This window comes from Epinephelus moara, chromosome 14 (assembly GCF_006386435.1).
Source record: "Epinephelus moara isolate mb chromosome 14, YSFRI_EMoa_1.0, whole genome shotgun sequence".
Lineage (NCBI taxonomy): Eukaryota > Metazoa > Chordata > Actinopteri > Perciformes > Serranidae > Epinephelus > Epinephelus moara.
Window position 1 is genome coordinate 42,234,473 of NC_065519.1, and position 22,349 is coordinate 42,256,821.

Here is a 22,349-nt window from a genome sequence, read left to right on the forward strand (position 1 = left end):
AAGGACAGGTGGCCCTCCAGACTGAAATTTTTCAGTCACCCTCCAAACAGGGCGTTATGTGAAAACATTGGCAAGATGGCTACACAAGCAACAAGAGAAACCCACAAATGTATTTTCTTTGTTAATTAAGATTTTAACATTACGGTTCAGTTCAGTTTGGTATGCACTTTTTCCACTTCCACCGTGAAAAGTAATGGATAACTTAATTCACTGGGCCGACTGCCGTCAACTTTTAAGGTGTAATGTTTACTTTTTTTCAATTTGACAACTTTGACCATTCCATTAGTGTTTATTGTCACTCTTGGATGACACAGACTTTTAGTAAAGAGCGGATCTTCAAGCATTTAAAAATATATTAATTTAAACAAGATTATGTGAACTGCATATATTCTAATCCTCACTTGGAGAAAAACAAGTGTTGTGGAGGATCATTCCTGTGGGCTACAGTAACACCAAACCCCTGCGCTTACTTGAGAAGGACTTAATGCACAAACCTGCTATTTTTTAAATATCCCATCAAGAGAGACTCTCACTGCATTTTTGTTCTGAAAATGTTGGTGTGCAACCCCGTTCTGTGGATGATAAACGCCGTGCAGACTTCCATCTGTGTCACTGGTAAAAAATACAGGACATACAGTGAGAGCTGGACGGAGCAGTGACTGACAACAACCCCGCCCACATTAAATAGTATTGTTTATGGTAGAAACGCTTAACGGACCTAGGGTCTAGGTATCATGTTTGAAGGGTTACTGTTAGTTCCAAAGGTACTATACCAGGTTTCCCTCCTCACACACCAATGTATCCATGGACATGCCCCCCCCCCACCTCAAAGAACTTCTCAACCCACAAAACACAACACGCTCCCTCCGCTCCACTCACTCAAACCTCCTCCAAATACCCAGAACCAGACTCAGGACCATGGGAGATAGGGCCTTCTGTGCTGCTGCCCCACGTCTGTGGAATGCCCTCCCTGACACCTTGAGGACACCACAATCCACTGACTGTTTTAAAAAAGGTTTTAAGACATTTCTTTTTAGCAAAGCTTTTGGTCCCCCTTAGATGTTTTTGTTTAAATCCTTTTAAATAACTGCTTATCTTGTTTTTTTAATCTTTCTTTGTTTTTAACTTGTAGCACTTTGAGATCTTTTGATGATAAGGGCATTATAAATAAAATGTATTATTATTATTATTATTATTATTAAACCGAAAGTGTGTGGTGGAAACGGGGCTTTACCTCCAGAGCACCACCAGTTGACTGGTAATGAAGCAGTGTTCTTTTTATTTAAAGATTTGTTTGATGAACTGATCATAATAAGTCATTAGTAGCATTTGTGTCTGCCAGTGATACACAGTAATATCTTTCCTTTGACACCAACAATACCAGTCAAGTGAACAGCCTCCACATGCGCACTGCAGATATCAACAACTGGATGGCATCAAACTTTCTACAGCTAAGAAAAATCTGAGATTATCGTCACAGCTCCAGACTCATCACAAAATTATATTTCTTCCCATCTTGGTCCCCTCTCATCTGACATTACCAACTCTTGCAGAAATCTCAATATTATCTCGGACTCCATCCTCAACTTTGACCAGCATATTAATTCTGAAGTCCAATCGGTTTTTTTTTGGGTCATTTTTTTCTGCCAATATCAAGATTTATGCATTAATTTAGAATCACCTCATTGACTGCCCGTCTATCTTAAAGTGGATTTCAAAATTATAAGGATCACTTTTAAGGCTTGTAGTGGGTTAGCTCCAGCTTATATATAGCCAACCTTCTGACCTCCCACGAGCCTGAATGCAACCTGTGATCATCTGGTAGGTCATTCCATAATTAAACCTTAAAACTAAAGGTCATCGGGCCTTCTCTGTTCTGGCCCCTCAGTTGTAGAATGACCTGTCAGAAGAGATCAGGAATGCTAACTCATTATTTTAGACATGCTTTTTATAGACTTTGCCATTGTTTTAGTATCTGTTGTCTTTATTGCATTATTTTATTAACTGACTTTATTGTCTTTTTAATTGTATGTAAAGCACTTTGTAACTTGTTTTGAAAATCTCTTCTAAATAAAGGCATTGTTATTATCATCATTATTAGTAGCAGTATGATCAGTATTCTGATCTGGGAGTAACCTGAATGAGAAAACTGGCTATGTGTGCTAGAAAAGGACAAGTGAACACCAGTGAAAACAGTAATAGGGCTGATAAACTTGCCCACTTCTGACTACAAACCTAGTAGAGAGTTTGACAGCTCAGGGACATGAAGCCCAACAGTAGCAAAGCAGACACGATGCATACTGTTGAGCTGACATGCAAACAAAGACGCCTGTCATCCCACAATGAATAAACATGTCTTGATATAAAAGACTCACAGAATTATAAGGGAGTTTTTCCAGGACATCAGTTCATCTTGTAAAGTTATAAGTAGCTGCTAAATGGTGGGTGTGTTTGCTTCATGGCACTAAGAATCCTTAGTGCCATCCTCTGCCGACGATAAAGGCTGATAAAACCCAGCAGCAGCAGAGCCATCAGCCTGTGGAGAGCTTGTGAGAACATACAGGAATGTTTGAGCTTGGCATCTGAGGGGTCAATATGGTGGTCACAGGGGGACGGCGTGCTTTAATCTGTTCATTGGCCACTGCTTACTGAATGAATGGTGGGTTGGGGGTTGGTTTGATACGCTTCACTTCCAGTCCTGGGTGGTCAGGTCAGTTGTTTGGCTCTCTACAGCCCAAAGACCTCAGGGAAAATTTCAGGATGTAAAATGAATGCCATGAGAACACTTGGTTCAGATTCTTAAGACACAACCAAACGTTGTGAATTTTCCCTCACTAATTCTCCACTACACAGAAGAACACGCATCATGTTTATAGTTGCTTTGGGCTGAATACATGAACCGGGTGTTTGGGGTAAACAGTGAAAGGCAGCACAGCTTCAAGACAAAGCAAAGAGCGCCATCTGCAGAACCTCAACCTCTAATACACCAAACATGTTAAATCTCAGGGAGTGAAGCAAAACAAAAAACATCAATAAGCACTTAGCACAACAGGTTACGTGGAGAAGTAAAATACTCTAGAGCAGTGAGGCTCAGTAAGAAAGATCCCCTACATTTGCAAATTAAAACTGTTACTTAACACTGTTAGCCGAGGAAGCTGTATTGAGAGAAAACGTTGCAGCAGTATCAGGGGTGTGACAGTTCACAAAAATCCACGGTTCGGTTTGTTTTGGAGAGGTGAGGACCCTTGTGGATAATTCAGCTTCTGGTGAAAACCTCCTGGCCGTTTGGATCTGGTTTGTAACATGAAACTGCTTTATTCAGTGTTTTTGGCACTTTCAATCACCTGGTCTGTTTGTTTTGAAGAGGAGGGGACCTCTGTGAATAATCTAGCTCCTGAAAAAACCTGAATAACAAACACAGAAGGAATTCTAGCCGGTGAAGTTTTGGCTGGTTGCAATCTGCAATACACTGCTAGGTGCCACCAAGTCCCACTATATATTACACACTTCACCTTTAACACATTACCTCATGCAGGAAATGTTCCTGAACATTCCAGTGATAGACTGCATGTATAAAAGGGGCCTACACATCATTGTAAACTGCATATCTTTGGCTTTTAGACTGTCAGTTGGACATAAGACATTTGAAGACGTAAGCATGGGCTCTGGGAAGTTATGAAGGGCATTTTCTCTATTTTCTGACATGCTGTAGAAAAAATGATTTACCGATTTAAAAAACAAATAAATCTATAATGAATATAATGGTGAAATGTAGCCCTATGTGATGCTCACGTGGACTCTATCAGCTCTGATCACATGTTGTGTATGTAATGAATTGTAATGGATTTTTGGATGGGTGGAGCATCATGGCAGAATGCTGCTGTGCAGTTATGTTGACTAATATTCATAAAATCCTAAATAGTTTGGAGTTACCTTTTGCGCCTTTGCTGTGATGGCCGGCTCCTCTTGTTTGACTTGGAGTTTCTGCAGAGATATTAAATATTTGAATCAACTGACAATGTTGACAGTGTTCAAAATCTTAGCAACAGTTACATATACTAACCTTGTGGACTGGATCATCATACTAAATTCAAACCACACTGGAGCTTTCTTACTGACAACTGACTCATCTGGACCACACTGTTAAACTGACAGGTGACATGCTGCTCAGCCAAGCGTGCTCTCAAAAATCACACGAGATTGTGAATACATTTGTTTTCATTTGTTCCACATCTGGAGGATAGGATTAGCAATTAATGCAATTAGTATACAGTAATTCTACTGAGCAGCAGCTACCTTACAGACGTATTACAGGTAATCTTAACTGTCACTGTGTAGTGATCTAAATGATGTTACACTACCACCTTGTGGTGAGAAAACAACAGTGCACTTAAAGGGTGGAATCCCACAAAAGCACATCACAGTGAGGTCATGAGTTAATACAGGACCCTGGCATACAACAGCAATTATACTGCAATGACATCTGTGCTCCAGATTTAAGATTTTGTTTTGTATCAGTGAATGAATGAATGCATAATTACCCACTAGTCTATAGTTAATAAAGGCAAATGTAATCAAGTACACAAATTGTAAAGAACTTGTTTTACATTTATAAAACACATCATATAATCACAATGTCAGCACGGTGGCAGCTTGACTAAGTGGGAGATGTGGCACTATTTGTCTGTAAACCCCAGAGAGTTTGGGACTAAGTATAAAGAAAGTACAGTGAACTTAAGCCGTGTTTCCAGCAAGCAGTCCGGTTCAGTTCAGTTCAGTTCAGTATGTATTTTTTCCATTTCCATGATGAAAAGCTGTGTATAGAGCCAATGGCACTGTTCCTTACCGTCCCCATTTTTGGTCAACCCTCTACTGGGGTACCTAGCACACAGATCTGGTACTAAAAGGTGGCGTTAGAAACACTACAGTCTGTTGACTGGTCAGTAGAGGACAGTCATTTTTCCTTAGGGCTGAGTTGAGGCAATACATCAGCACAACTGAAAATTCCCTTTGATAACTTTGACCAGTCCATTAGTTTTTATTGTCTTTCTTGGATGACTTAGACTTTTAGTAATGAGTGGATCTTCAAGCATTAAAAAAATATATATTAATTTCGATCACATAATGTGAATTGCAGTGTTCAGCTCTCGTCTCACCTTGGCGCTGGCCCTGACCCTGACGTCTCCCACATCCTTCAGTTTGGACTTGTAGAGCATCCAGCGGTAGCGAAGTTCCTCCAAATCCACATCTTCTGCTGGTCCAGACCCAGCCTCACTGCCCTGACTCTCCTGGAGCAACAGCTGGAACTGCTCCTGACCCCAGGTCAGTCCTGCCCTCAGAGCCTGCAGCAGGACACACCACAGAGGATAAGGTATATTGTCTGAATGCAAAGCAGCAGAAAGTGCAACAGAACGTAAACTTTCAGTGTAAAAGTCCGTTCAGCTCGATGGTAAATTTCTCCCAGGTCAGCATCATGAGGCTAAACTGTACATTAGTTTACTGAAAGTTCATATTTGGAATATTGACAGATCACATCAGGATAACTTTTTTTCAAGCATAAAATAACAAAAACATGCTGCTGTATCTTCTAAATTCTTAAGAATTAAGAATTAAAACCTGAAGCGTGTCCTGTCGGATCTTGAGTTGTTTGGCGCTGAGTGATGCTCCCTTCATGCTGAGGACCCCTGAGAGGAGTTCATTCTCTTTGGACAGCCAGGCCTCAAACTCCCTCCTCCTGGATCTGGACTGTCCCGTGCCCCCCTACAAAACCCCAAAACAGTCATTTTGTACCCTTTTTCAGTTAGAGGTGGGGATGCTTGACTCATCTACAGGCTGTTAACAAATCCATCAGTGAATTTGGCCAAAGCAGTAATCTGTCACTAGTTTTCTGTGCTTCTTTGTTTTTCCATTAGCATTTCATATCAACAATTGTTCTGCCAGACAAGTGCAAAATGGTAACAAAGGTAATGATAGTCATTCAGAGCTTACCAATATTCTACATCTAAAACTGGAAAGATGACAGAATAAACATCTCAACAGCTGCATCTATCATTGTTTCTTTTTCACTCATTCTACCCTCATTAACACTGGGGAAGAGGTGAGCTATACCTCACTACTAATCTTCCCACTCTCTTTTCATTGATTGACACCTTTGCAACTGCTTATAGGCAAATAGCTAACCAGCCAATCACTTGGCAGCAACTCAATGCATTTAGGCATGTAGACATGGTCAAGACGACCTGCGGAAGTTCAAACTGAGCATCAGAATGGAGAAGAAAGGTGATTTAAGTGACTTTAAACTTGGCATGGTTGTTGGTGCCAGACCTGCTGCTTTGAGTATTTCAGAAACTGCTGATCTACTGGTATTTTCATGCACAACCATCTCTCGGGTTTACAGAGGCTGGTCCCAAAAAAATAAATAAAAAAGTGGCAAATACAATAGAAAATTGGAAAAACATTGGCGGGTCTGATGAGGCTTGATTTCTGCTGCAACATTCAAATGGTAGGGTCAGAATTTGGCGTAAACAACATGAAAGCATGGATCCACCCTGCCTTGTATCAACAGTGCAGGCTGGTAGTGGTGGTGTGATGGTGTGGGGGGATATTTTCTTGGCACACTTTGGGCCCCTTAGGACCAACTGAGCATTGTTTAAATGCCACAGCCTACCTGAGTATTGTTGCTGACCGTGTCCATCTGATGGCTACTTCCAGCAGGCCATGTCACAAAGCTCAAATCATCTAGAACTGGTTTCTTTAACATGACAATGAGGGGTTATGATGACTTATTGCTCAAATGACCACTTATGTAGCTGTTAGGTGACAAGTGTCACCTGGCTGCTGTCAAAAGATCTTCTGTAAACTTTAATCAACTTGTTTAAATATTAATGGAGGACAAATAAATGAAGATGTTGGCCTGCCAGGTACATGGCATGTTTTGTGAAATATTTAATTAAAAAGACATATGAATGGCTGAACGAGTCATATGCCTGCACTATAGCATCCTACGTTATCTAACCTGTTTTTAGCTAATTATGCCCTCTAACTTTTCACTTAAATGTATAAATACAGCTGTATTGCTCATAAATCAGTTATTCTGCCAGGTCTTCACTGACTGTATTTAATATCAGACTGATAAAGAGGGTGACTGTTTCATATCAGACTGGTAAACCTAACTGTAATGTTAGGCTATTTCATATTAAGATGATAAATCTGTCTGTAACTTATAATGACATGACTGTATATAATGTATAACCATATTTCACCAGAACATTACTCAGATTCACAAAGTGTTTAAACTAGATAAACAAGTTCTTTTTACTCCTACAAACTCCCTTGACAATCAACATAGGCAACTGAACTGAAGGAAATATCCTGTTAGCTAGTTAGCAGCCTGTTAGCTAAGCTAGCATGCTGTCATACGGTCTCTCTGAAATCCATTGTAAGAGTTCGCAACACAGGCTCCGCTCCAATTGAGTGTGTGTCCAGTGCCGTGGTGCGCTGCTGTGCGAGCAGCGTGTTACACACTTTCCATAACAATAACTATGTCAGGTAACAAACTGCGTTGGACTCGGGTCAGGTTTCGTCAGGAAAATAGGGGGCATAGGGGGGTGTTGCCCAGGGCGCCATTTAGGCTAGAACCACCACTGCAGCAGACAGCCAGTATTGCCTCATCCCAGTCCATATTTTTCTTTTTTCTTGTTGTAGAACTGCACAGAGTAACAATGCCTTTCTCTTTTTCTGCACAGTGTTAGCCATACAGAAAGGTATCTGTGATTCAGCCTTGATAGGCACCCAGGACTTTTATGTAACATTAAATTTACTTTTTATCCCCATTGTCAATTTTATGTGACTGTATGTTGTATTGTTCCCATATCTGACATAGGAAAGAAAATCCTTCCTGCTGAATTATCAGTACAAATAATGAACAACTGTGCTGGAAAAGGAGAGAAGCCGACAAGGCTGAGAGCAAGGATGTAATAACTCATTATATACTTTCTGCAGCTTCGATCAGCTCACTGGATCAGTTTGATATTTATTCAGTAACTCAGTTATGATGAGGTGCATTGCAACAGCCTGTAATACCTGGGGGGATTTAAGTATTCCATACTGCAGTAAAAGGGTAGTTCGAATATTTGAAGTGGGACTGTATGAGGTACTTGTCCATAGTCAATTAGCCATCGTTCTCTTCACAGTCAGACTCCATTGAGAAAAACATTGATTTAGCATCGCTACACAGGAGTTTTTCTTATTGTGCGACTTTGCCATTTTAAAGGGTTTGCCCGGAGTCACACAATAACTCAAACTACCTAACTGAGGCAGCAGTAGACCAGCAGTTCTTGTGTTTAGTAAACCAAAATTACTGTTTTTGTCAGTGGAGTCTGGTGGCTGTGACAAGAGCATAGGTGGGGAACTGAAGCTGTTAACGGCTTCCCAGTCGAACATGGACAGTTTGACAGAAAGGTAAATACTCTCAATATAGCATACACTTCAATTGTTACTGATATTTTTACGTGCGGTTTCTTTAGGCTATCTGCTGCCCACATCTCCAGTAATACATACACCCCTTTTCTACCAACACTAGTGTGTGTACATGGGTCTTTTAAACACAGGTAAACCCACTAAAAATAAGTCACAGACTCCATTACCATTGCCAGTAGACCAGAGCTGTGTACACAGCTCTGCAGCAGATGAGTATGCTTTTCTGTGTGTGTGTGTGTGTGTGTGTGTGTGTGTGTGTGTGTGTGTTTTCCCTGGTGTGTGTTGTTCAACATCACAGACGGGTCAGAAAACGGGTTAGTAAGCAGTATAAAGCAACATGGAGGCCAGTCAACACGTTACAGTGGTTATTTCTCTTTATATATCTCATACTTATTCAGTCTCTTTTTCAGACTCAGTTCAGACTAATATGGACTGATGTTCGAGCAGTGCTTGGTCTGAGATGGACGATATTTTGTGATGGCACGTCATTGCATCTCGCTGGTAAAGGGGGTAAAATTAGCATGTTCACCCGGGTGTTGCATTTCCATCAATGCAGATCAGAGCCCGGGCTCATAAATACCCACGACTACAGCAGAATCATTTGACCCAGGCAACCTTTCCCACTACATTAAAATGCCAGATGTTTTCTTTGCGCAGTGGAACTATAGTGGAACTCCTGCCGCTTCTCCAAACCAGGGGTGTGCCAACAGATGTCTATTGTATATGATACACTGACTATGGTTGAGTACTGCATACAACACCACCTCAAAAAATCCAAACAACCAGTATCCTTTTAAAGAAGAAAAGCCATAACTCTTTAGTATTATGAAATGATTCAGAAATACCTGAACCTCAGCCCCTGTCCATATCTGCTCTCTACAAAGTTAACCAAAGGGCAGAAGCATGAACAAGTCTTATGGTAAAAACTGCACAACCATACCAATGTTTGATGCGTCGGTGTTGTTGATGGTTGTTTGGAAGCTTCCCTTCTGAACAGCGTGAACGCTCCTCCTCCTGGGCTCAGGCCTTCTCCTGCCTCCACACCGCCTTCACCAGAACTTGTTCTGCGTCCCTCACCATAGCTGACCTTTGTGGTCAGTGCTGCACCCCCTCTGTCTCCGGCCAAAATGCTGCTGCCACCCACTGCGGATGTCTCACTGTCAGGGCTTCCATCAGCAGTGGAGTCTTTGGTACCTTTCTGTCGTGCTCTGCCGAAAAAGCTCCATGCAGAAGAATCTACTGTTTCTCCTTTAAAGGAGCGTCCACTGTCCTCGCCTGTCCTTGATGGGCTGAGATGTTCATTATCCTGTCCAGACAGAATGAGGTGACCTTCACCATGGCCTTGGATCCACCCACCCTGCCCCATCATCACCCCCTCTCCTGCCTCTGCCTCCAGGCTTCCTCCTCTTCGTGGCCCAGATGTGCTGTCTGCAGACCGGCCTTCAACTCTCCATAAGTCAGACTCAGTCTGCTCTGTGGAGCTGTTCAGCAGCCTGGGAAAGAAAGAATGGCAGAGGTTAAGTGCTTCCATAACTCACAAGTTCATCACCTCTTTGTCTAAGGCACCACAACCACAAGAAGAGACTGCTCAACAACAGAAAGTTAATGCTCCTCTACTCTCTCTTGCCTCAATGCAGTTTTTTTTAAATCTGAAATAAAACCTTAAGCAGCAATAAGGTTAATATTGGAGAAGCTCATATTGCTTTTTGTTTGTTTATATGCACACATTTGTATTCTGTCCAATACCCATTTGTGTTAACACTCCAGTCGCTGAGCTTGAACGTTAATTATTGACCTTAGAGCAGTTTTTACAAGAACTTGACAAAAAAAAAAAATCTATAATTGAAATGGGAGTGAAAGCTTCGTGAACACAGAGTAAATGGACATTGTGGTAACATTTTCTTTTGTCACATTCAGTGGTATGAAACCACACTTGGTTTCTTGGTAGCTACTTGTAATAGCAACATTTTTCCAATAGATACAGTCTGTATTTATGCAAACAGCCAAAGATCATCACATCCTTATACAACTAGGGGGAAGACAAAGCATTCAATACCATGCTGAAGAATTGCTGTGTGGCTTACTGCACGCCAAATAAACTTAAAAATCCAGAGTCAAAGAATATTTTTCCACCTTGACCCTCTTTACTCATGTTCTTGTGTCTAAATGACGAATAGGAACAACGCATTTTGAAACTGGTCCCATATAGGCAGTAATGTAAACACTCAGGACATGTTAGTACCATCAGTGTATGTCCACTAAAGGAGCTTGTTGTTGCCACTGACAGGCTCAGATTGTTAATGTAAGTGTCTGACAGAATTACTGGACTGAATTAAGGACTGGATTGTGGATCCTTTTAGAGACAGACCTTTCCGTTAAAGAGTGAGATCCTTTTTGTTTAACCAGAAACAGCCCTGAAATTGCCAGCATCACACACAACAGACTCCACTTGAATAAACAGTCATTTTATACTTGCAGAACACACTTCATTCAAAGTTGACAAATGCAAAATAAAATTCACAAAAACCATTATAGTTCATCTTTCCTCTCATTTAACAGTCACCAACTCTGGTTTGGTTGAAATAAAGCTTTATTATTTATCTAAATGGAGTGTGGTGGGTTTAACAATAGTAATTTTGGAGATGTTTCTAGTCAAACAAAAAGGATCTAAAATGTTATCCATACAGTGTTGGATTGTGTAGACACTGATAAAAAAAAGTTGTAACCCTCCACATACCTGTAGCTCTTGAGGTTGTCAATCCCTGTGTGATAACATTATAGCACACTGTCAACACGTAAGCTAATGGTGTTGAATAACTTTAGCTGCTGTGCTCGCTCAAAACATGCATGGAATTCACTAAAACATGTCCGTCTATTACATCATAGTCGTAATGGCTGTAGGGTACTGATATTACGTTAAGTTTAAGTAATGATCGTTAATGCAATAGTGTCTCTTTGTGAGTCTAAAAATCATGCTGCATTAACAGGGGAGGGAAAGGACCTTTTTCTCCTCCCCAACTCTGCTCTCACCACACCCTCGAACTATAACCACACCCTCTAACTATAACCACACCCTCTAACTATGACCAGACACCAACTGTATCTATAGCCCTGTTTCCACCAAGCACTTTGGTACAGTTCAGTTCAGTGCACATTTTTTCTGTTTTCACTGTGAAAACTTGTGGATGGTACCAATGGAACTGTTCCTTACTGTCCCCATTTTTGTTGGGGTACCTAGCACAGAGATCTGGTACTAAAAGATGGAGCTAGAAACACTGCAGTCCGTTGATTGGTCAGTAGCAGACGGTGACTCTTGCTCTGGGCTTCTTGCTGTTTTTGAGGCTTATGTAACCACAGTTTTACTTAAGCTAGTAAACTCTAACTACAAAATGAAAGGATGTTTTGCTGTCTCTCACAGCAGCTGTAGACTGAGAAAAAAATAACTTAATTCACTGGGCCGATGGCTGGCAACTTTTAAGGTGGAATGTAGGGGTGGGCCATATCATCTTGTTCACAATAATACCGCCATATCTTTTGATAGCATATGAAAAATTCATATCGTGATATTAGCAATATCTCCACTTGTTGACATGTGACGTCATACTGTTACCTACAGCAACAACAAGCATGGCTGAAAGGTATATTATTACAGACACCGCAGTGGCTCCAAAACAGGAGCAGCTTCAGTAGTGTGGAATAAACTGTGGAGTTGTTGTCCTGAATGTTTTATGAACGGCAGACTTCTCACTCTTTTAGTGACTTACTGCAAGTTACACTCCCTGCAAAGGAAACTCATTAAGCAGCTAAGTGTCTCTCCTGTGGGCTACAGCAACACTAAACTCCTGAGCTTGCCTGAGAAGGACTAAATGTACAAACCTGCTATTTTTAAATATTCCATGCAGACAGACTCTCACTGCAGCCTGTTCTATTTTGTTCTGAAAATGTCAGCGTGCAAATCTGTTCTGTGGACGATAATCGAGGTGCAGACTTCCTCTGTGTCACCACATTTAAGAGTACCATCTGTGGTGTAAACGCTCATCAGATCTCGGGTCTAGGTACCATGTCTGAAAGGTTACTTTTGATTCCAAAGATTCTATACCAAAAGGGTTTGGTGGAAATGGGGTTTATGTCACTGTGGGCTAAACACAACAGTGACTACTGAACAAACATTAAATATTGATGAGTATTAATATTAAACACATCATTGGTAACAATTCAAAAATGTGTCTGTAATATATAAACAATAGCTTGGGAATTCTACATCCCTTACCATGTGTTATTTTGCTTCTTCTAATGTCTTATACTTTCTGTTTTTTAAACTCCACATTCATCACCCTCTTGTGTCTCGTCCCAGTGCTCTATCAGTCCAAATAACAACAACAGATATCAACTAAGGATGAATATAAAAAGTCATGTAGAAAATGTTGAATGACTACAATAACTCCAAAGTTGTCTTAATTAAATGCTGTGTGATCTTAGCTAGCTTGTTAATGCTGAGCTGAGGCCGAGTGCACTGGAGAGCAGCATGCAGTCACTGGAGCTGAGACAACACTGACTGCTGGATGATCGGTAAGCCCCTGCAGATTTGTCAGGCTGCCTGTTTGTAAAACAGTAATGTCTTGATGTAACATGTACAAAAGATGTAACATGTGGGTGAATAGGATTTATACATATTTAAAGGACAGAGCCGGGCTGACTAACACTAAGTAATGGAATTAGTCATAAATTGCATCCATCACTGGCAGACACTGATGGAGGACTGGAACAGTGATGGCTGCTGCTGAGCTGCTTCCACTGTGCCGTGGGTGGAGACAAGAAGTCAGAGTGACGAGTGAGTAGTTTTGTGATATTCTTGTTTACCATCAGCACATACTGAGGAAACCAAACTAAAAAAACACAACACTCATTATCCATCTGTTGAGGTACCTGTGCAGGTTGAGACTCATATTGTACAGAGCCAACCATGACTCTCGTAGGCGCTTAATGTCTCGTAGAATGTGGACCTGTCCCTCCTCTGAAGTCCTCTCCAAAACCCCCTGACCCTGGACCTCCATCTGCTGCAGCTGGAACTCCTTTTCTGGAAACTCTCCCAGTGCTCTCTGTGGACAAGGACAACACAACACTTTAATAAACACAGTGTTCCGTAAGAGGAGATCGAGAGCTATAGAGGCTTCACAGTCACACTGGTTTTTATCATGCAGCAGTGAACTTTATTTTATCACTGCCATACCGTCACAATTGTGCAAGGTGCAGTCACTTCACGAGATAAAAATCAAGGCCGAGCGTGAAGATGGATGTGGTGTGAGCGAGGGGGCTGAAGTAGTTCAAGGGGATAAATCACATACTTTTGTTGAGATGCTATCAGTAAACTACACATTCATATTTAATACAGGCAAAGCTGTGTGATGTGGACCAGGGAAACAGCCACAGGTCACAGGAAGTTGAATGCATCTTTGCAAGACTCACTCTCTCACTGCTGGATAAGGCAAGTTCCGAATTTTTCTTTCGAATTCCCACACATCATTTCCTGTCTGTGGTAAGGCACACATATTCCTCTGTACAGGCTGTTTAATGTGGGCAAACACACTGAACCAACAGTGTTATTTGCTTGGAATGGATTCCTCCTCTCTGTACACCCCTGGTGTCTGTTTTAGGCTGATAAGATGGCTGTTAGTTTATTCCTAAAAAGGAACTTTGAGGGCACTTTTCTGCACACTGCTGCATGTATTTCACATCCATTGTGTAGGTTCAAAGAGCAGAGCTCCTGAACAGCACCACAGTCACATTTAACAATGCTGTGAGTTAATGAAATGCAGAGGTGAAGAATATCAACCCATGCTGGTGATGAAATTGGCAGGTAGGTCAGTGTAATAATGAACACTAATTATGAAGAGTCTCTTGGTATTCCCAAAAAAGTCCATCTCTTGAGGTCACTGTCAGCTGCCATCAGCTCTTTTACAGAGCTGGCTGACAGAACAATACATGTCAGTGATATGAAATCAAAAGCAGGGAGAAAGTGATGATATCATTCATGATTAACCCTTGACTCATGCAGGTCTGGATTCCTGCTCTACAAGTGTGTGTATACATTTCTCAAGGCTCTTCATTATGTGATCATATAATGCACCTCTCTGTCATGATGGAATCACATTTAAACAACGTTTGGATGACTTATAGTCAGGGTCTGAAATTAACACCCACCGAGCCCCGAATGCAGGCAGGTTTTCTATTTGGGTAGGAAATCTCAGGAGGCTATCTGCTATGGCTGGGGGATGTGGAGAAAAGCAAATACCACAATATTTTTTTACCAAATACCTCAATATCAATATTGCAATCATATTGTAGAGTTGTCTATCGGTGCTTTAACAAAATGTTTATAAAATGAGCTCTTTGATAAATGATCATAAGTAATGTGGATCAGTGTTAATTTCGTTGACGAAAACTATGACGCAAATTGAGATGATGACGAGCTAAAAGTACATCTTGATAATAAAAACAAAGACAAAATCTGCTGAATAGATTTGTGGAGTTTGTTAGCTGCAGCGGAGGCTGTTAGCAGTTAGCTCCGCTTGTTAGCCGCTGAACTGCAGCGGAGTGAGCATCCACCGGCTGCTGGACTTCACATCTGTTGATCCCCACAGGACTCCACTCAAATCTGGACTGTCTCTGGAAGGTTTATGGATTAATGCTGTTTGACAGGCAGGTAGGAGGCTCAGTTATCTGTGAGTGGAGCTGTGCTGTAAGTAAACAGTCTGAATTCTGCACAGTTTTCTCTGACAGAGATGAAAGTTTAATTTTAATCAGACTGTGAGATGACATGAGCTTAAACCTCCAGACCAATATCTTGCTTCATTCTCTGAGTGGATAATGAAGTCACACTCTCTCTGCCTGTATTGTAATCTGAGTCGTTTGTTGTGGTAGACCAGACAGCTGTGCAAGCATGTAAGTGCACATGCATCCTGTGCATTCCACTGGCTAGCTAACTGCCAAGGTTTTGTACTGCTCTTAAACAGCGATTACCACTGAAAATGACATCCTGACCTATGATGTCGTGGCACCCACCCTCAGGTTCCCCCCAGGTTAACACCGTTATCTCTGTCAGCATTATTGTTGTTCTATTCACTCTGTTAGTGCCATTAGCTGCAACCTCCATGTTGAGAGCCATGTGCAGACAACCTCTTAATAAGAGATACGCTCTCATTATTGTGTAGAATTCCTTCAAGAAGTGGAAACTGTCCTGTTTCCACTGATGTGTTAAAGGTAACAGTTTCTCTGCCAAACTGAACCCTGGGATCAGGACTGACTAAAGTCCCCGACAATGTGTTGTGATCACAGAGGTGCAAGAACACACACACACACACACACACACACCTCAGCTTCTTGCTGGCGGCCCTCTATGCTCCACTCTCCTGAGGGGCCGTGGAAGGACTCCAGCTTCTGCTTCATGATCATTAGCCACTTCTCAATGTTGAGCAGACTGTCGTGGAAGCTCTCGTGGTCTACGATGCTGTCCTCACTCTCTTGCACCTTCACCTGCAAACAAAAGACAACGATCAGCTCGACAGTCAGTGGCACGGAAAACATCTGAAAGTCCATGCACTGAACTGCCAAGATCTACAATAGCTGTTATTATGCAAACAGTGACTTAACATTCCAATACTGTAACAGATGCTGCACTGCCAGTTTTGTGGAGTACTCCATCACTGTTGACAAAAAAAGCATTTTCAGTCTCATTATGGTCCAGTGATGGGCAGTTGGTGCCATGCCTTTTCGCACGGAGCCAGAAAATCATGCTGGCAGTATGCTGCAGATTAAATCAGGCTTGGTGAGTTTTCACAGGCAAAGTGGAGAGTTTGTGACCAGAAAGTGCCACATTTGGCTTTGTTTACCACAGTGTCCACAGATAGGCCAGACGGGCTTGTTGAAATTTCCACACAGGCTTCTATAATCACCCTCCAACACACTGCCTTCTGCAGCAGGTCAACAGTATTATGTGACTGGTTCCAGGCCACATGTTTTCAATTTAGTGCTAAAAATGGTGCTTTTTATAGTGTTCTAGTTACCAGTGTGATTCAAGCATCTCTATCTAGCGTGGCTGCTATTAAATGAACGTGGGGTTGCAGTGGGTCTATTAGTGTTTTCAATATCTCTGGCCTGATGGAGACCCTGTGAGGTTGAAAGCAGTCAGCAATTTAAACTATTGCTATGCTTGACTAAATAAAGTCTGTTAATAAACCTTTTCTCCCTGTTGGGGCTGAAGAACTTTTCTTTTTATTTTTTAAGATATTTTTTGGGCATTTTTGCCTTTAATAGGACAGGTGAGTGTGTGTGTGTGTGTGTGTGTGGGGGGGGGGGATGCATGCAGCAAAGGGCCACAGGCTGGATTCGAACCCAGGCCGCTGCAGCAACAGCCTTGTACATGGGCACCTGCTCTATCCACTAAGCCGCGGACGCCCCAGAACTTCTCTTTTTAAAACCTGCCAAATGCTGTGCACGTTTTGAGCCAAATTTTGAATATTCAGCACATAAAAAGCTGAATCAGTGGACATATCATTAATTACATTTATGCAACTACATTCAGAATGACAACAGAGCCCCAGTAACTCTGTTACAATACAGCATTAGGTTGGTGCTTCCAGCTAAAGATGTCATTTGTGTTTTATCTTTTTTTTTAATTAATGAATCTGTGCAGATTTTTTGTTATCACATCTGTGTCTCTTCAATTACAGCCTGGGCAAACTGTTAACAAATAAGCCAGATGATTGCAAAGAAAATAAAAAATATATTAAACAAAAAATGCAGCAATTGTATTTCATTGTGCACTTCAAAGTCCTTTTTCAGTGGCATGTGTAAATGTCTGATGATAGTTAAAGTTTATACTGCAAGCTGTCCATATTTATTGTAGAGCTGTGAGAAAAATGGCTCCTGCTTTCAAGTCTTTGAAGGGGAACATTTTAGAGTCTGCTTCCATGTGTTTAGGGAGCACTACTGTGTATGTGAAAACCAGAATTAACCGCCATCAACCAGTCAAGTTGCAATAAGTGTCACAAATTCAGTGTCTGACCAAATGTCTGCCCTTCTGTTACTGAGACATGATGTTGAATATTAAGATGTCACAGTGAAGCTGACATTTGACCTTTTGGATAGAAAATGTTATTATGTCATCATTATGACCTAATATACATTTGTGTGAAGTTAAGTCATAACTAGCATATGAATTCTTGAGTTAGGGCCAAAAACATGTTTTGTAAGGTCACAGTAACATTCGACCACCAAAATTTGATCACTTCATCCTTCAATCCAGGTGGATGTTTGTGCCAGATGTAATTATAGAAAACAAGTGTCGTCGCACACTCTGGCTCCATATGCATTTCTTTAATGCTGATGTTTCCACCTTTGGGCCTTCTTCAAGATCAACAATCATACTAATCTGCTATACAGGCCAAACCTTTGTATACAGACCTCTTCAGAAAACCCACTGCTAGAAATACTTTACCAAGGGCAGACTCTGATCATCCTTTACCATTAAAAATAGTCTTCCTTTTAGTCAGTTTTGCAGATTAAAACATATTTGCAAGAAAACTCATGACTTTGATAGGGATATGAGGGTAATGAAAAACAATTTTCAACAAAGGGGATACAAGAAATCTGTTCTGAATGACGCTGCTACTAAAATAAAAGACAGATCTGGGTTGGATTTCTTAATATATAAACCTACAGTGAAATCAATGTGTTGTTTACAGTATTCTTAAGTGCAGAACAAATAAAGGGAATAATAACAAAACACTGGCATATACTCATATTTGCCTTCTCCCCAGTCAGTACCAGCTTAAGGTATTTTAGTATCTATCTCTGACGGCAACCACCTCTGCGGTTGCTGCAGTCAATGTAATTATAGCTACCGTTGTAATAGTTTCAAACATTCCCACACAGGTAAAGAGATCCCTATAAAAAGGAATGATCTCATGTTCCACTAAATCTGGTATTTAGTCGATGACTTGCCCTTGTGGTGAGTTATATGCTGGAAAGACCAGGAGAGCACTGAAAACTCACATTGCTGAACAAATACGTACTATTAGATGTAAAAACATGAATTATCCAGCAGCAGTTGAATTTTGTTTCCTCTCTAAGATATGGTAGGATTGAGAAGGTAACCCTCTCCCCCAAGTGGAGGTAGTTTGTATGTATTACTTTTCAGGAGAGAACCCTATTGGAGCCACCCTCTGCAAACCCTGTCACCCCATGGACTGAACATTGACTATGATTTCAACTGTTTTCTATGATGTACATCTATTTATTGGATATATAGTTTAAGTTGTTCATGATGTTCATTTAGAGCTGATGTCTTACCTTTTGCTATTTATTTCTTAGTAATCTGCTTAATACTTCTGTATGTTAACATTTTTGCATATGCTGGTCTAAAAAAATATATGTTGACATGAAATGTGGTAGAATATGTAGTGGCTGTTGTCATGTGTTTTGATGACATGTGACTGGCTGCAGCTCAGTTTGGTTTAACGGTTTTGATTTGTTGAGGACTGTTCACAGGACCTCTACATTGTTTTTTCCTCAACCTAATGGTGTAGCATGATCATCTAGTCATTATCAGCCGTGTGACAAAGGTGTGGCCCATATAAAAGATCAGTGTACCTGTGTCTCAAGGCCCAGAGGCTGAAACGTCATCATCAAAATAAAAGAAAGGCATCGGGAGCCAGAGTGTGGGACATTCGTTTTCTATAAACAAGTCTACTACCAGTGATCAGCACCTCATTATAAAGCTTGGTGTGCATTATTTTTACATTTTAAAAATTGTGCCAGATGCAACGAAATTCCCTCCAGGTGCTCCAAAGATATTACGAGCAAGGGACGGACAGACAAACTGAAAACATAATCCCTCTGGCCACAGCTGTTGCCGACTCAGAGGCATTAAAAGTAGAATAAACCCTTAAGTGTCTCCAGAGGGAGCTGTGTGAAGTCTGATAAATGTCCTCAAGTGATTTTACATGAGTCAGCGTCGGCTGAAGACTATAAGTTTAAGAGTATATAAATGTGGAGGTGTAGAGTTAGAGAGAGGTGAACTTACAGACATCTGTAGCCTGCTGCAGGCTAGAGGCACCAGAATACATTAGCTGCTACTAGCATGACACGCCTGAATCTTAGACGGTCAGAGGTTGAGTTGCATTGTGGGTTACATAGGCACCAGGTTTTGACAACAAAGACGAATGTGTGGAACTGCATCTCTTGATCCTTTCATAAAATATTGTCTACTGTGACCACGTTGTGTCCAAAAAAATTAAAATCGGTGGTTTTAAAGCAGTATTAATTCTTTTTTGTTTGGCGTCATACAGTGACCTGCTGCTGCTGGTAACAACGTTTATGAGAGTGCTGAGACTGAGCCAAAACTGTAAAGCTGCAGGCTGTAGCTAAAGCTAAGCTAAAGACAGTACACAGCTTAGGAGAGTTGAAAGGAACTGAGTTGTTACCATTTTTGTGTTGTCACATCACAGTGAGTGACCACATTACACATAGTCATTTCATCCATTGTTATAGGAATACTTCACCCCCCAAATTACCATTAATTTATCAATTACTCGCCCTCTGTTACAATATATTTGTGACGAAACCTTTGTTTTTCTCTCATGCCTCCACAGTGAGTGGAAAATGCAGAAACTGAGAAAATTCTTGATGAATCTAAGTCATAGTCATAACTGCATTTAACAACAGCAAGACTACATCAAAACATCTGTTTACAATCTCTCACACAACTCATGCAGTATAATACAAGCCTCATTTATCCAGTCATACGCTCACTACTTTAAAAACAGACATCTGTTTTCACTGTGGAACTAAACCAAAAGCGACCCAGGACCTGCTAGTCTACTGCTGCCTCAATCAGGTAGTTTGTTTGTATCCTTGTGTGACTTCTGTGTTTTAAAGGGTAGTTTGGCTTAACCAAAGTCACACAGTAACACGCATGAGCTAACTGATTGAGGGAGCAGTAAACCAGCAGCTCACGTGTTCAGTGAGGTAAAATTACTGTTTTTGTCAATGCATTCTGGCTTCGAAAAAGTGTATATAAGTTTCACTTTCAGTTCAGTTCAGTTAAAGGGGCTGTCTGTTGGAAAGGCACTGAGCATATGACTGGATAAATAAGACTTGGATTGTACTGCACGAGTTGTGTGAGAATTTGTAAACAGTTGTTTGCACATTTTACCATAGGTTTGCTGTTGTTAAACGTGGTCACCTATGACTTCAATTCATCACAGTTTTTCTGTTTTTAGACTCTGTGTTCACTGTGGAGGATGCAAGAGAAACAAAGTTTCCTTCACAAATTCAATGTAACACATGGTGAGTAACTGATACACAAATGATCATTCAGGAGGTGAAGTATTCCTTTAATATAAAAAGATGAACTGGTGCAGCTTTAACAACGGATGAAAATGATTCAGAACTTTATCCATTTTAAGGCACTCTCCTGTCTTACCCTAGCTGCCTTGTACAGATGTTTCCAATCAGCATAGAGCCTCTCAAACTGAGTCCTGTTGCTCTGACTGGATGAGACCAGAGTCTCCAGCGCTGTGATATGGGCTTCACAGTCTTCCAGGTCTTTCTGGATCACCTGAAGACAGACAGGACACAGTGTGACAGTGTGACATGAGAAATAACTCAACAATACACTGTGGATCTGCTGTGAACGCTCACTTCAGGCGATACATTATTAGCATTATTTAAAAAATATCTAATCAATACATCCTACGTAGTTCAATATCCAGTATGATATAGCAGCACAATTTTTATAATGAATAAATCACTTTGATAACACTAAAAGCAAACGGTGTTCCCAGTGATTACCGAACCTAAGTTTCAAGGCTCTGAGGTTTGATTCTCATTGTCAGCTAAAATGAACTGAAACCACTGACTGCCTGAAGGTAGCAGAACACGTAACAGCACTACAGCATGCTTTCACACATGACTGTTATGTACAGTCAAAGCATTATTTATGTTGTTCTTAATGGATCCAACTTTAAACATCATTCCATTAAACACCAGTGTCTTTTTACTGCATAAGATAAAGCAGACAATGCAAAAACAGAGTCACTGTCTGATCTTTGCACTGTGGTTATCTACTCTAACAGAGGAGTTGCATTTGATCACTTGATCCAAATTCATCTGCTTAATCTGCTGGAGGCTATGATATGACAGTGTTCCAGCAGACATGTTGGCAGACTGTGGCTTGGCTCTGGTCTGGTCTGGGATTAAACTCACCCTGAACTGGTCTGACTGGCTTTTCTTAGCCAGGATGTCAGGCTGCAGGCCGTCGGCTGCCACCAGTTGGTCCCGGAGACCGGCCAGCTTGGAGCGAATCAACTCATAGGCGTCACCGAAGTCCTTGGTTCTTGAGATTAAGCCCTGAGAGCGGGAAGAATGAATCATTACCTGTGTCGTTACTAAGCCGGTCATGTTTGGACTGTATAGTGAAGCCAGTGTACTCTTTGTTAACCCTTTGGGCCCTAGGCGTTTTTGGGGTATTTTTACTGCCTTTACCTTTAAGCTCATATCACAGTCATTATAAAGGCTACATACACATGCTATATCTTGCTTTTTTCAGGACAATCTGGGCTAACCAGATTTGCCATCATTTCATGTCCTTCTATGTGCCTGTATTTTATATCAATGAAAAAACAAATCTGTGTGACTAAATTCTTACATTTTTACATGTATCTCACCATAGCAAGTTGGAAGAAGACATATTCTGTCATATATGAAGAGGAGAGACTCTCTGGAATCTGGCAATATAAGAACCATGATGGTGGGACATTCTGTCACTTCACAGCTGTCCAAAACATGTGGTTTGTGCCAGGCGGACATGA

At 41.1% G+C, this 22,349-nt stretch overlaps 1 protein-coding gene across 2 annotated transcripts in view; it reads right to left on the reverse strand.

Moving 5' to 3' along the window:
- Positions 1–22,349, reverse strand: part of syne3 (spectrin repeat containing, nuclear envelope family member 3) — a 76,798-nt gene that overhangs the window by 15,255 nt on the left and 39,194 nt on the right. For both annotated transcript variants that reach the window (XM_050061841.1, XM_050061842.1), the window contains 8 exons: positions 21,745–21,888; positions 20,963–21,097; positions 15,850–16,011; positions 13,405–13,577; positions 9,419–9,971; positions 5,617–5,760; positions 5,157–5,342; positions 3,934–3,984 (listed from right to left, as the gene is read on the reverse strand). In XM_050061841.1, the coding sequence (XP_049917798.1) occupies positions 3,934–3,984; positions 5,157–5,342; positions 5,617–5,760; positions 9,419–9,971; positions 13,405–13,577; positions 15,850–16,011; positions 20,963–21,097; positions 21,745–21,888 (1,548 nt within the window). The remainder of the gene's footprint in view (positions 1–3,933; positions 3,985–5,156; positions 5,343–5,616; positions 5,761–9,418; positions 9,972–13,404; positions 13,578–15,849; positions 16,012–20,962; positions 21,098–21,744; positions 21,889–22,349) is intronic.